General features: G+C 43.3%; 1 protein-coding gene across 2 annotated transcripts in view; it reads left to right on the plus strand.

The window, feature by feature from the left end:
* LOC139534240 (adhesion G protein-coupled receptor A3-like) overlaps nucleotides 1-15,602 on the plus strand; it is a 64,796-nt gene that overhangs the window by 35,492 nt on the left and 13,702 nt on the right. For both annotated transcript variants that reach the window (XM_071333198.1, XM_071333199.1), the window contains 3 exons: nucleotides 10,287-10,358; nucleotides 14,677-14,748; nucleotides 15,187-15,258. In XM_071333198.1, the coding sequence (XP_071189299.1) occupies nucleotides 10,287-10,358; nucleotides 14,677-14,748; nucleotides 15,187-15,258 (216 nt within the window). The remainder of the gene's footprint in view (nucleotides 1-10,286; nucleotides 10,359-14,676; nucleotides 14,749-15,186; nucleotides 15,259-15,602) is intronic.

Raw genomic sequence — 15,602 nt, forward strand, 5'->3', positions numbered from 1 at the left:
GCCTTACTCTTTGACCTTATGTTGTCTCTGAATGTACAGTGCATTCGGAAAGTTTTCAGACCCCTTGAGTTTCTCCACATTTTGTTACCTTACAGCCTTATTCTGAAATTGATTAACTTAATGTTTTTCCTCCTCAATCTACACACAATACCCCATAACCACAAAGCGAAATCCGTTTTTTAGAAATAAAAAACAAGTATTCAGACCCTTTGCTACGAGACTCAAAATTGAGCTCAGGTGCATCCTGTTTCCATTCGTCATCCTTGAAATGTTTTTTACAACTTGATTGGAGTCCACCTGTGGTAAATTCAAATGAATGGACATGATTTGAAAAGGCACACACCTGTCTATATACGGTCCCACAGTTGGCAGTGTATGTCAGAGCAAAAACCAAGCCATGAGGTTGAAGGAATTGCCCGTAGCACTTCGAAACAGGATTGTGTCAAGGCACAGATCTGGGGAAGGGTAGCAAAACATTTCTGCAGCATTGAAGGTCCCCAAGAACACAGTGGTCTTCATCATTCTTAAATGGAAGAAGTTTGGAACCACCAAGATTCTTCCTAGAGCTCGCCACCCTGCAAAACTGAGCAATCGGGGGAGTAGGGCCTTGGTCAGGGAGGTGACCAAGAACCCAATGATAACTCTGACATAGCTCTAGAATTCCTCTGTGGAGATGGGAGAACCTTCAAGAAGGACAACCATCTCTGCAGCACTCCATCAATCAGGCCTTTATGGTAGAGTGACCAGACGGAAGCCACTCCTCGGTGAAAGGCACATGACAGCCCGCTTGGAGTTTGCCAAAAGGCACCTAAAGGACTCAGACCATGAGAAACAAGATTCCCTTGTCTGATAAAACCAAGATTGAATTCTTTGGCCTGGATGCCAAGGGTCACGTCTGGAGGAAACCTGGCACCATCCCAACGGTGAAGCATGGTGGCAGCATGCTGTGGGGATGTTTTTCAGTGGTAGAGACTGGAAGACTAGTCAGCATCAAGGGAAAGATGAATGGAGCAAAGTACAGAGAGATCCTTGATGAAAACCTGTTCCAGAGCACACTCAGGACCTCAGACTGGGGGGCGAAGGTTCACCTTCCAACAGGACAACAACCCTAAGCACACAGCCAAGACAACGCAGGAGTGGCTTCGGGACACGTCTCTTAATGCCCGGACTTGAACCCGAGTGAACATCTCTGGAGAGACCTGAAAATAGCTGTGCACTGACGCTCCCCATCCAACCTAACAGAGCTTGAGAGGATCTGCAGAGAAGAATGGGAGAAACTCCCCAAATACAGGCGTGCCAAGCTTGTAGCGTCATATCCAAGAAGACTCAAAGCTGTAATCGCTGCCAAAGGTGCTTCAACCAAGTACTGAGTAAAGGGTCTGAGGACTTCTGTAAAATGATATTTTTGTTTTTTATTTTCTATAATTCGGTTTCTAAAAACCAGTTTTTTGCTTTGTCATTATGTGGTATTGTGTGTAGATTGATGAGGAAAAATATTAATTTAATACATTTTAGAATAAGACTGTAACCTAACAAATTGTGGAAAAAGTCAAAGGGTCTGAATACTTTCCGAATGCACTGTACAAGGCTCTTCTACAATCACCGGCCAGTTTTTATTAGGTACACACATCTAGTACCGGGTCGGACCACCCTCTGCTTCCAGAACATCCTGAATTATTCAGGGGATTCTACAAGGTGTCGGAAACGTTCAACAGGGATGTTGGTCTGCGCAGACGGGATGGCATCACGCAGATGTTGCAGATTGGACGGCGGTACATTCATGCTGTGAACAGCCTGTTCCATCTCATCCCAAAGATGCTCTATTGGGTTGAGGTCTGGGGATTGACCAGGCCACCCAAGTAAACTGAACTCACTGTCACGTTCCAGGCGATGTTTTTACAGTCCTCAGTTGTCCAGTATTGGTGATCGTGTGCTCCCTGGAGCTGCTGCTTCTTTTTTTGTCCCCAGAAGTCCGAAAAATGATCGAGTGTACCATTCATTTTATAGATCAACCTTTCATATGAAGCTGTTTCTGCCAAGGCTATGTACCAAATCAAAATCAAATCAAATCAAATCAAATTTTATTAGTCACATACACATGGTTAGCAGATGTTAATGCGAGTGTAGCGAAATGCTTGTGCTTCTAGTTCCGACAATGCAGTAATAACCAACAGTAATCTAACCTAACAATTCCACACTACTACCTTACACACACACACAAGTGTAAAGGGACCATTCGTTAAATGAGGGAGGGTCCTTCTCCCTCCAGTGTCTCAGTATGACTCTTTTGGCTGTGGTTAGAGCAACTTCTAGCCAGTTTAAACATGAGCTTCTCAGTCTATCAATATCTTTAGTGATATTCGGTAATAGCAAAGCAGGATTTGCAGGTAATCTTTTCCATTACATTCTGCCAAAAGGTATGCAAGCTTGGACAGTTACAGATCATATGGATTATGTCACCTGTACTTGACTGACATCTCCAGCATAGACTGGATTCTATCAAACCTATTCTGTTCAACCTCAGAGGAGTCCTATAAATCCTATTGAACACTTTAAATTGAATCAGGTTGGACCGGGCATCTCTCATAGGGAGGAGCATCTGTGGTACTATTATATTCCATGCCTTCACTCCAAAAGTTACCTCCCTGGTCTTTTTCCCTTTTCGGGCCTTTAGACCCTTACAAGTTCCATTAAATCCACCTATAAGGTGGCTATATAGAAACCGTGCGGTATGTGGTAATTAGCAAAGGATTGCTATCTTAAGACTTATATCAGAATTTACAGGGAATTTGTTGTTATTCTGTCCTACCTTAAGCATACAATGTCTAAACTGGAGATGTCTCCAAAAGTCTTGTTTCTGTAAATTATACTTGGACCTTAGTTATTCAAAAGAGAAAAAAAATGATTTTTGAAATAGACAACCAATGTTCTTTATCCCCTTTCTATACCAATCTTTCCAGAAGACCACGTGTCCCCCTATTTTCAATTTAGGGTTGTTCCATAACAAAGCAGAGCTTGTCAGGAAAGGTAAAGATTTCTCTTTCTTATGAATCTGACTCCATATTTTATTGTATGGGACATTATTGGATTCTGCAGTCCCACCTTTTGTTGACTCAAATAACCCGATGCTCCGAATGGGGCCTTCAATTCCATGTCCTCCAAAATTGGCCTATTAGAATTTTCAGTAAAGAGAGCGGCTATTTGGGCAGCTACAGAGTCTTTTTGATATAATTACATGTTAGTGAACTTTAATCCTCCCTTCTCAGTCGTTGCCTGTAGTCTCGCTAGTTTCATCCTGGCCCTTTTACCGGCCCATACAAACTTAGTAATCATTTTGTCTATGGATTTAAAGGTATAGACCGGTATGAACAGTGGTAATATGCTGATGATATAATTCAATTTAGGAGCTATGACTATCTTTATAACCTGTTTTCTACCCCATAATGAGATTTGTAGCTTATCCCAGCTCTTAAACTGGAGTTGAATTTTGTTCAGTAGTGGGTCAAGGTTTTATGAAGTCATGTTCTCTAGACCAGGATTTAAAGCCATCCCAGGTACCTCAAGGTTTTAGGGACCCATTGAAACCTCCAGTCTGCATAAAGCAGTAGTTTATTCTCCCTACCTCCTATATTAACCTCTTTGGTTGACTGATGCAGCCTAATGGCTTCGGGCAAAGGGTTTTAATGCTATAATAAACAGGAGAGGCGAGAGACAGTCACCTTGTTTCGTGCCTTGTCCTACTAAACATGGAGATGATCATAGTCCGTTAGTGACTAAATGTTGGTTTTTTTACCCCTTTTTCTCCCTAATTGTGTGGATTCCATTTGGTAGTTAGTCTTGTCTCATCGCTGCAACTCCCGTACAGAACTCAGGAGAGGCGAAGGTCGAGAGCTGTGCATCCTCCGAAACACAGCCCAGACAAGCCGCACTGCTTCTTGACACAATGCCCGCTTAACCCGGAAGCCAGCTCCACCAATGTATCAGAGGAAACACCGTACACCTGGTGACCAACAGAGCCTGGACTCGAACCAGGATGCGATGCAGTGCCTTAGACCACTGCGCCACTCGGGAGGACCTCGTTGTACATACAGTTGAAGTCGGAAGTTTACATACACCCAAATACATTTAAACTCAGTTTTTCACAATTCCTGACATTTATTCAGAGTAAAAAATGCCTGTCTTCAATCAGTTAGGATCACCACTTTATTTTAAGAATGTGAAATGTCAGAATAATAGGAGAGAATGATTTAATTTCAGCTTTTATTTATTTCATTACATTCCCAGTGGGTCAGAAGTTTACATACACTCAATTAGTACTTGGTAGAATTGCCTTTAAATTGTTTAACTTGGATCAAATGTTTCGGGTAGCGTTCCACAAGCTTCCCTCAATAAGTTGGGTGAATTTTGGCCCATTCCTCCTGACAGAGCTGGTGTAACTGAGTCAGGTTTGTAGGCCTCCTTGCTCGCAAATGCTTTTTCAGTTCTGCCCACAAATTTTCTATAGGATTGAGGTCAGGGCTTTGTGATGGCCACTCCAATACCTTGACTTTGTTGTCCTTAAGCCATTTTGCCACAACTTTCGAAGTATGCTTGGGGTCATTGTCCATTTGTAAGACCCATTTGCGACCAAGCTTTAACTTCCTGACTGATGTCTTCAGATTTTGCTTCAATATATCCACATAATTTTCCTGCCTCATGATGCCATCTATTTTGTGAAGTGCACCAGTACCTCCTGCAGCAAAGCACCCCCACACCAGGATGCTACCACCCCCGTGCTTCACGGTTGGGATGATGTTCTTCGGCTTGCAAGCCTTTTTCCTCCAAACATAACGATGGTCATTATGGGCAAATAGTTATATTTTTGTTTCATCACACCAGAGGACATTTCTCCAAAAAGTATGATCTTTGTCCCCATGTGCAGTTGCAAATCCTTGGCTGTTTTTTTTATGGCGGTTTTGGAGCAGTGGCTGCTTCCTTGCTGAGCGGCCTTTCAGGTTATGTCGATATACTCGTTTTACTGTGGATATAGATACTTTTGTACCTGTTTCCTCCAGCATCTTCACAAGGTCCTTTGCTGTTGTTCTGGGATTGATTTGCACTTTTCGCACCAAAGAACGTTCATCTCTAGGAGACGGAACGCGTCTCCTTCCTGAGCGGTATGATGGCTGCGTGGTCCCATGGTGTTTATACTTGCGTATTATTGTTTGTACAGATGAACGTGGTACCTTCAGGCATTTGGAAATTGCTCCCAAGGATGAACCAGACTTGTGGAGGTCTACAATTTTTTGTAGGTCTTGACTGATTTCTTTTGATTTTCCCATGATGCTAAGCAAAGAGGCACACTTCCAATTGACTCAAATGATGTCAATTAGCCTATTAGAAGCTTCTAAAGCCATGACATAATTTTCTGGAATTTTCCAAGCTGTTTAAAGGCACAGTCAACTTAGTGTATGTAAACTTCTGACCCACTGGAATTGTGATACAGTGAATTATAAGTGAAATAATCTGTCTGTAAACAATTGTTGGAAAAATTACTTGTGTCATGCACAAAGTAGATGTCCTAACCGACTTGACAAAACTATAGTTTGTTAACAAGACATTTGTGGAGTGCTTGAAAAATGAGTTTTAATGACTCCAACCTAAGTGTATGTAAACTTCCGACTTCAACTGTATGTTTAATAATATTCTGAAAGCCCTGTCCAAATCCAAATGTATTTATAGTATAATGCAGGTAGTCCCAGCCCACCCTATATAAGTCTTTCTCTGCGTCTAGGGATAAGGCTGCCACTGAAGTATCCAAATATTTTGCCTTCCAGATGACATGCTGTAGGATTGTCAGATGAATTTCTGCTATTCACAAATCCCACCTGGTCTGGATTTATGATTTTCTTAATGTTATGATTCACCCTCCATAGCCAGAAGTTTTGTAAACAATTTTCCATCAGAATTTATCAAAGAAATTTGACGGTAGTTCCCACACTCATGGGGGTCCTTTCCATTTCTGTGTACTTTTTTTCTATTGTGTTGTTGACTGTATGTTTGTTTATTCCATGTGTAACTCTGTGTTGTTGTTTGTGTCGCACTGCTTTGCTTTATCTTGGCCAGGTCGCAGTTGTAAATGAGAACTTGTTCTCAACTGGCCTACCTGGTTAAATAAAGGTGAAATAAAATTAGGGTGATTACTGCATCACGCGTAGGTCGGAACTCAATCGATGTGTTAAATGTTTTCAATATTACTGAGCTAAGCTGCTATGCAAACCTTTTATAAAAATCACTGGGTATCCCATCCAACCCCGGAGTTTAATCACTGGGTATCCCATCGAACCCCGGAGTTTTATCACTGGGTATCCCATCCAACCCCGGAGTTTAATCACTGGGTATCCCATCCAACCCCGGAGTTTAATCACTGGGTATCCCATCGAACCCCGGAGTTTTATCACTGGGTATCCCATCCAACCCCGGAGTTTTATCACTGGGTATCCCATCCAACCCCGGAGTTTAATCACTGGGTATCCCATCCAACCCCGGAGTTTAATCACTGGGTATCCCATCCAACCCCGGAGTTTTATCACTGGGTATCCCATCCAACCCCGGAGTTTAATCACTGGGTATCCCATCCAACCCCGGAGTTTAATCACTGGGTATCCCATCCAACCCCGGAGTTTAATCACTGGGTATCCCATCCAACCCCGGAGTTTAATCACTGGGTATCCCATCCAACCCCGGAGTTTAATCACTGGGTATCCCATCCAACCCCGGAGTTTAATCACTGGGTATCCCATCCAACCCCGGAGTTTAATCACTGGGTATCCCATCCAACCCCGGAGTTTAATCACTGGGTATCCCATCCAACCCCGGAGTTTAATCACTGGGTATCCCATCCAACCCCGGAGTTTAATCACTGGGTATCCCATCCAACCCCGGAGTTTAATCACTGGGTATCCCATCCAACCCCGGAGTTTAATCACTGGGTATCCCATCCAACCCCAGAGTTTAATCACTGGGTATCCCATCCAACCCCGGAGTTTAATCACTGGGTATCCCATCCAACCCCGGAGTTTAATCACTGGGTATCCCATCCAACCCCGGAGTTTAATCACTGGGTATCCCATCCAACCCCGGAGTTTAATCACTGGGTATCCCATCCAACCCCGGAGTTTAATCACTAGGTATCCCATCCAACCCCGGAGTTTTATCACTGGGTATCCCATCCAACCCCGGAGTTTAATCACTGGGTATCCCATCCAACCCCGGAGTTTAATCACTGGGTATCCCATCCAACCCCGGAGTTTAATCACTGGGTATCCCATCCAACCCCGGAGTTTAATCACTGGGTATCCCATCCAACCCCGGAGTTTAATCACTGGGTATCCCATCCAACCCCGGAGTTTAATCACTGGGTATCCCATCCAACCCCGGAGTTTTATCACTGGGTATCCCATCCAACCCCGGAGTTTAATCACTGGGTATCCCATCCAACCCCGGAGTTTAATCACTGGGTATCCCATCCAACCCCGGAGTTTAATCACTGGGTATCCCATCCAACCCCGGAGTTTAATCACTGGGTATCCCATCCAACCCCGGAGTTTAATCACTGGGTATCCCATCCAACCCCGGAGTTTAATCACTGGGTGCTTGTCTTTTTTTTGGTCAATTCCTCCAAAGTAATGGGGTGGTCCAGCCAGTTCCTGTCTTCCTCCGTTAGTTTAGGAAGGTTCAAATTCTGACTGAATACCTCTGCTTTCTGCATATCTCAAGCACCGTCTGAAGTATAAAGTTCCTGATCAAAGTCTTGAAATATGTAGTTTCTTTTTTTCTGATTGGTAATCAGCTTGCCTGTCTTATTTCTGATTCCACCTATTTGAAGATCTGTTTCTCTAGATTTCAATTGACTGGCCAACAGTTTTCCTGCCTTTTCACCTGATTTTGTATCATCTCTGCTTCAGCTTTTTTACTGAATAAAGTATTCAGCTCGTATTTGGTTTTTGTCAGGTTTACCAGAGAAATGTTTTTAGGATTGTACCAATATTCCCTCTCCAGCGTTTTGAGCTCTGTTTCAAGTTTATACATTTTCTGTTTATTTAATTTGATATCTGAACAAGAGAGCCTCATCGAAATTGCAACAAGCGGTTCTGTGAAAATTGAATTTAATCAGAAGCCACTGCCAGATTTCTGGATTGGGCTGCGCTCCGAGTATCCTGCCTTGGCAAATCGCGCTGTTAAGACACTGATGCCCTTTGCAGCCATGTACCTATGTGAGAGTGGATTCTCGGCCCTCACTAGCATGAAAACGAAATACAGGCACAGACTGTGTGTGGGAAATTATTTAAGACTGAGACTCTCTCCAATACAACCCAACATTGCAGAGTTATGTGCATCCTTTCAAGCACACCCTTCTCATTAACTTGTGGGGAGTTATTCACAATTTTCGATGAACAAACAAGGTTTTATATGTAAGATGGTTAAATAAAGAGCAAAATGATTGATTAGTATTATTATTTGTGCCCTGGTCCTATTTGAGCTCTTTGTCACTTCCCACGAGCCCGGGTTGTGACAAAAACAAATTCTTATGTTTAATAAATGTATCGTATAGTGTGTGTGGCAAGGTTACAATGATGGCAAAAAACAACATTTGAGAGTGCGCTGACCCCGGTGCTAGAGGGGGTACGCAACTAGAGGTTGAATGTTTGAAGGGGTACGGGACTATAAAAGTTTGGGAATCACTGTATTATGGTAAGCACCACCCACCCATCTGTCTCCCACCCTAGGAGCATCCTTTTCCAGAAGGAGGGTCTCTTGGAGCATAATCACGTCTGTGTGTTTTTGTTTAAGAAAATTCAATACCTTTTCTTCTTTTAGAATATGAACCTCATCCGGTCACATTCCACAACGTCATTTGAATCACATTGGTCATGTCTGAAAGGTTGTAGATATACTATAACCAAAACACGACGACTATTAAAGTATTTTAAATCAATGCCTTTCGGATAGCCTTTGCTTTTGAATCAAAGAAAGTGAACGACTGGTAGTGCACCCCACATAGAACACTAAACTTCCCATAGAACAAATATGTCATAAACATATCCCAAATCCACGCGACACAAAAAAAAATGTCAAAATCGCCCTCCCCTAAACCAGGCCTTCATCCGTGTGAAGTGTCCCGAGGACTTCCCAGCACTGACGCGCCAACCAGAATAAGGACGTTTTACCAACGTCAATTACAGGCATGACCATATACATTTTGATATGACAGCGATGACATGTCATAGAAATGACATGGATCAACCAAAAACATTGGACATAAAGACAGGCTGCTCATTATACTCCCAAAGAGAAGAGATTATCTTTCTCATGAACTGTCTAATTCCACAAGGCGGGAATGTAAGCAGAGAACCAACACCAAAGAGTGTCCGATATAGGTCATAATAATGATATAAATAAGCCAACTAACACTTTGGATTGTGCCCATCACGCATAGCACGAACATGCGAGTGAAAACCCCCCCAAAAATTGTTATATTTATCCCTACTATGACCATAAAACAAATGATATGCTTGGCCTAGATTCCTGCCTAATCTAGTAGTATCATGATATCAACTGTAAACCAGAAAGACAAATTGTAGGCAGCATTCACAGCATAAACGCTCAGTGAGACTATTACTCACAACATAGGAAGTTCTATCAGCTTAGAGAAAAATGGTAGCCTAACACGCAACTCAGATCGTTCGGCCTCATTGATGCCCGCGACACACTTCTGTGCCTCTTTTGGATCTGTGAAACGACGTAGTGATCCTCTCACAGTAACCCAGAACACGGCAGGGTATTGCAAGGAGTGTTTCAGTCCCCGTTTCATGCACATATGTCTCACCTCCGTGAACGCTTTTCTCTTGTCCTGAACCTCCTTGGAGAAGTCAGGGGAAAACTCCACCTTTGTCCCTTTCCAGTGAAAAGTCCTAAGTTCTTTTGCTCTGAGCCGGACCTTGTCTTTCTCACAATCCACTGTATTTATGTGGATTTCGGGAACCCCTCTGATCTGAAGTGTTTCTTTGGATGTTTTTATTTATTTGAGCAGGCCTTGAGAGAATATTTATGTGTTATTAGATGTGTAGAAAATGATGTATTACTCATTGGGGAATGGTATTTTTGGATCAGGTTGGCTGCAAATATTCATAATATGTGTTGATTGCAATATGCCGTGACACGAACCAGACGCGCTTTGTTGTGCACTTGATGTTTAGTTTGCCTTTTTATTTTCTTGTGGCTTACCCTTTGTTTGTCTTTCACAGGGACATGCGGAACAACATCATCAGCCGTATCGAACCGGGGGCTTTTCTTGGATTGCTCGCACTCAAAAGACTGTGAGTATTATCAATATCACCATCAGCAATAAATCATTTTCATTTTAATCAAATTTGTCATTTTCTTGGCAGATGGACGAGTCATGGGCTGAACGGTTTTAAACATGCGTCTAAGCCGATCCTCTATTGCATAACATCAGATTTATTATACAGCATCCATAACGCACCAAGTCCAAAACTGTTGTATAAAAGAAAGAAAAAACCTACACACTGGTGTATATGCTCCCACAATGCAACATTTCGACCGAACGGTCTTTGCCAGGTTTCGACAATACTCTTGGCCCTATCTGTTGTTTCTGATATAGAGGCAATTGCTAACTCTCTGTGTCAAGCCTATCCAGTCTATATAAGCGACTGCTGTAAAAGCAACAGTACTTAGTGCCTTTGAACAGAGTGTCGGCAGTCGATCTCTTGTGTGTTCACACAGCGAAGTCGTCAGCCACTCGCCCCTTGTTAAAATACTCCAAACCAGAAGGTGGCAGTAGCTTCGTTTGGCAATGCATATCTGTGGGTATTGCTAATGGTCTAGATTCCAAGCTGTCTGCGATTTTAATTGTTATTTTGTAAAAAGTCCTTATTATATTAGCCAGATGGCCACAGCTAGATCACTACCTAGCAAGATGACGAAGAAACTATTTAATTCACGCTCCATTATCCCATACTGCCAGTGGCAGCCAAGAGCCAAATGTTTAGCTAACAAGCTAATGTTAGCATATTCGTTAGCTAGCACAGCATAGCTAGCTAGCTAAGGACACTGCACTAACTCGGCAGCTGTCTCACCCGTGGATGTGCAGAGAAAATCCCCCTTTTATTTTGCTCTCCCACGTGGGGGTTCGTGCTCTCTGATTGGCTCAAAGTAAAGTTGTTGGCCACTGACAAGCATTGTGATTTTACAAGTAAAATCGGTACGTTCGTTGCTACCGGGTCGGCAGGTACCGCTTTTGTTCTAGCAAGAGAAGGAACGGCCTCCCACTGTGATAGACTGCCGATAGGTACTTATCGGCAGTGAGATTCTCTGTGTGTTTTAATGCTTCAAGCAATGTTCTATTCAGTTCTCCAGTCCACTTGGGCCCTTGCCAGGGACCACTTGAGACTGCATGAGGCCCAATCTACTTTCACACATTCATGGAAAGGGGAATGGATGGATGGGCATGTGCGTGGGTCTGTGTGTCTGTGCTAGAGAGAGCGCGTATGAGTGTGTTTGTGCCCGTGCACTCTTCTGAGTGTTTGTGTGTCTCTGTCTGTGTGTGTGTGCCTTTGTGTATTGCAATCATCTTGTACCTGCCGGTCCTTGCCAACATAAACTAGAGTTTGGATGCTAGTGCTGTGAGTGAGACAGGAAGGTTGTCTCCTTGGCTTGTGCAGAGCTTCATTTCCCCTTGTCAAGCCTCAACCATTTTACAACCAACTGTAGAACTATATTCCCTGAACTTATAGCTAACTGTATTTCCCTCAGCCAACCTATAAATCATTCAGCCAACAGCTATTTCATCTTGCATGCTCCTGTATAACACAATGTCAACGTTGGGTCGAAATGAATTGATCAGAAACACTGGATATCCACTGATTATAAATGCATCAATATACTGTGTTCATGGTCAGAAGACACAGCAGTCTTTGCACATAATTAAACATGTTTGGCAGTGGAAATATACTGCACAGACAGGTTGTCAGGAGGTGGTTAAAACATGAATTTGCTCCCGTCTCTGGCTGCGTCTCCAACATATCGCTTACAACATATTCCTCAACTAGCAAAAGTGCGAAAGGAGTAGGTGAGGTAAAAATGAGTCTTGAACTTGGTCCTGGTGCTGTAAACAGAACCCCTGTGGTGACTGCTGGCACGCAGTGCACCTACCCTCCAGCCCGCCCTCTTCTGCTTCTGGAAAAGGGTAATGGAGTTAATTGACAGGGAGGACATGAAAATACACGCTCCCTCTCTCTTCCAATGCAGTCAGTAGCGAAGGCGCCCGACAAAGACTCAGTGTTCTCTCTCTCTCAGCCTCAGCCAATCTTTAATTTCTCCCATCTGTCCCTGTACCTCACTTCAAATAGCCTAATTACATTTTCGCTCGTTTTTAAGACTCTAGCGACTTGGCCAAACCGAGGCTGCTTGCATCATTTATCCGTCTTGTCGGAGAGAGGAGAGCGATGTCAGACTTGACATTTTGCTTGAAGTTTCTCTTGAAAAAACAGACATGTTCAATGCATGCTACAATGTATTACTTCACCCCTTTTCATTGTCATCATTTGTAATGAATCGAAACGTAGGTCAATGTCCATTCCAGTGTACATTGTTAGGAAATGTTATCCTATTTCAACCCAGCTGGACACTGACGGGATACGAGCTGCAACTGATCTGCTCCCACTGTAGTAAATAAAAAGCAAAGCTAACACGACCGCAACGTTTTGAGGGTTGCTTTGGACACGTCATGGGACAAACATCTGATCTGGGATCAGTCACATGGTGCCCGGTCCCAGCTGTTTGGGGCTGACTGGCTAGGGGTGGTGGAGTAGATACTGTAATACCCTGGGGGGAGAGAGCCCAAGGGGAGGCTAGCTCCAACCCTGTTTTACCACCTGATACAGCTAGTCAAGGTCCTGATGTGCAGAAAGTAGGTCTAGACTCAGGTGCGACGTGTCCATATATCAGCTGCATTCAGCTAAATGTATACGTTGTCAATAGAGCCATAAGATGCCTATGACGTGACAAAGCACATTTTTGCTGGATGCAACCCATTCATGTATCTCTGGGGTGACGTGTCCCCTATGTACAGATCTAGGATCAGCCTCCCTTCCCCCAATCCTGACATTAACCATTAGTGGGGGAAATGGAAAATGGACCCAAGATCAGTGTCTAGGGGCAACTTCAAGCTAAAACCCCTTACTGGCCTCTCCAGGGCCTTACCACCCGGCAGCAGCCGCTACATTCCACCGACAGCTGAACAGTCACTGACCCTGTCTTGTTACTTACACACAAGTCTATTTTTGTATCTGCTCATATCACAACAGACCGCTTGCTCTGGGTCTGCTGTAATGTTGAGCGCTGCTGCTACTTTCATGCACAGACCACAAGCTTTAAAAAAGAAAAAAAAACATTTGTTGGGATGATGTGGCTATGATTATAGGTGACGATGACAACAATGTAATTTGTGAGAGATGGACATTTTCTCCTTATGTGGGCTGCTTTGACGTCACACTGCACTCCCAACTGCAAAGCACTGGACCATGTCTAGTGCTATGCCATGGCAGCATTGGCAGGGTGGGAGTTTATCCCTTTAACTAAGGGAGTTCCACCCCAGTAGGTGATCCTCCTCAGACACGGGATGCCAGCATGACTTCTTGGCAGCCCATGAAAGGTTTTTCCCAGGCCAGGCGGAACTAACCACCTCACTCAGTAAATTCCCCAGCTGCCACCCTCCCTAGGAACCACAACAATAATTAGACCAACACCAGGATGTTTACGTAATGCGCTCCACACTTATTTTCTAAGCATTTAAGTGTCTGATGCTGCCCTGGCATTAGGCCTTGGGCTAGGGTTGTAGCTTGCAGCTAGCAGGGTCTAGTTTGTAGGGTATTGTGAGGCTTCTTCTGGCCGTTCCAATGTTACACTTGAGTCATTTGTTTACGTTCGAGTCGTTTAGCAGATGCGTTTTATCCAGCTGGAACTGCTTGCATATACACCCACAACCTTGATTTTATACATGGTTGTTTCAAACTGCCTTCCTACATCATTTCTTCTAGTTTGAACTATCTTTGAGTTGATCAAAATCATATTTTCACAATGTTGACTAAATAAAATCCTTGCCCAAACATGGTTTCTTCAAAGATCGATAATACTGCCTGATGTTTGGCAGACACTCTCTGTCAGGTCCTGGCGAAAAAGACACACTTTGATGTGTCTGACATCAATCATAATACATTAATTTCAACTAGTATAGTGTGTTACTAACAGCTTTGATGTGAAAGCCGCCTCGGGGCGAACACAGACATCGTCTCAAATCACCTTGAAAAGTTGTAAAACTGACAGACCTGGATTTTTCAATCCCTGCCTCTGCCCCAACCTGTCTCTGCGAATGACATCACCAGTCTGGTAATTGAGTTGACAGTTTTCTCCACTTTTTGATTTGTTGAGCTACAATGTGGATTTATTAGAATTCGCTGAGTCACCACATGATGTCAATTGACTCTAGTCATGAATTTCACGCTGTTTGTACAATTTGCGATGGCATATTACGTTTCTTAGACTATTGCTGCTGTTTGACTTGAGTAAATCAGGACAGAATATAACCAGAATCTCCGTTTCTTTTGCTTTCTACAGAGACCTGTCCAACAATCGCATTGGCTGCCTCAACGTGGACATATTCAAAGGCCTCACAAGTCTAGTTCGATTGTAAGTAGTAGTTATTTTTCCTTTATTACTTTGTTTAAATACGCCAGATCCATAGTATTATTTTTCTTTGAAAACTGTTTGCATTTTCCCCCTATCCATCCTAAAAATAAGTCATTGATAAGGACATTCATGTGAAAGTGACATATCTGGCTCCAACGCCCTAATAGTAATTGCCCTGCTCAGAAAATGGTGGCAGCCAGGTGCTGTGATATTAGCATAATACCCATGGTTCCCCCACGTCTCAGTGCCACAGCTGCAACACATTATTCCATGTCCTTTTCCCTACGATGCAAAGGTGAGGATTAAGATATTCCTGGACATCTCAGTGGAGTTGCCAATGACAGGTTGTGTTTGGCCCCTGATTGTGTGATGTGACAGATTGGTATACTTGATTTGATTTGTTATAGATGATTGATAGCCTTCATCTTGTCCTTTCAGAAACCTTTCAGGAAACATGTTTTCATCGCTGGCCCAAGGGACGTTTGACAGCTTGGTGTCATTGAAGACTTTGTAAGTATGCTTTAGAGTTGAGGCACTGCAACGCTATTCCATGACACTCTGTGGTAGTGTAGTGGGTTTTCTATTCGGGCTACTTTAAAGAGTGTAGTACAATACCCTGTTGTAGAAATGCACCAATAGGTGCAGTCTGTAACTTTTATTTCCTGGTTCACAACTCAAGGTAATGCAAACACGTTCAGCCAAGAAGCAAAACAAAGATTCAAATGGTTCCATCCACCAAGGGCCTAACCCTCAGTTTACAAACAATTGCAGAGAGGCAATAAAAAGGAGATAAGAGGGATACTGCATATTAAGTAGGATATGGAATGGGGGATCGAACAGGGGACTATCACTTT

This window comes from Salvelinus alpinus, chromosome 11 (genome assembly GCF_045679555.1).
Source record: "Salvelinus alpinus chromosome 11, SLU_Salpinus.1, whole genome shotgun sequence".
In the NCBI taxonomy this organism is placed as follows: Eukaryota; Metazoa; Chordata; class Actinopteri; order Salmoniformes; family Salmonidae; genus Salvelinus; species Salvelinus alpinus.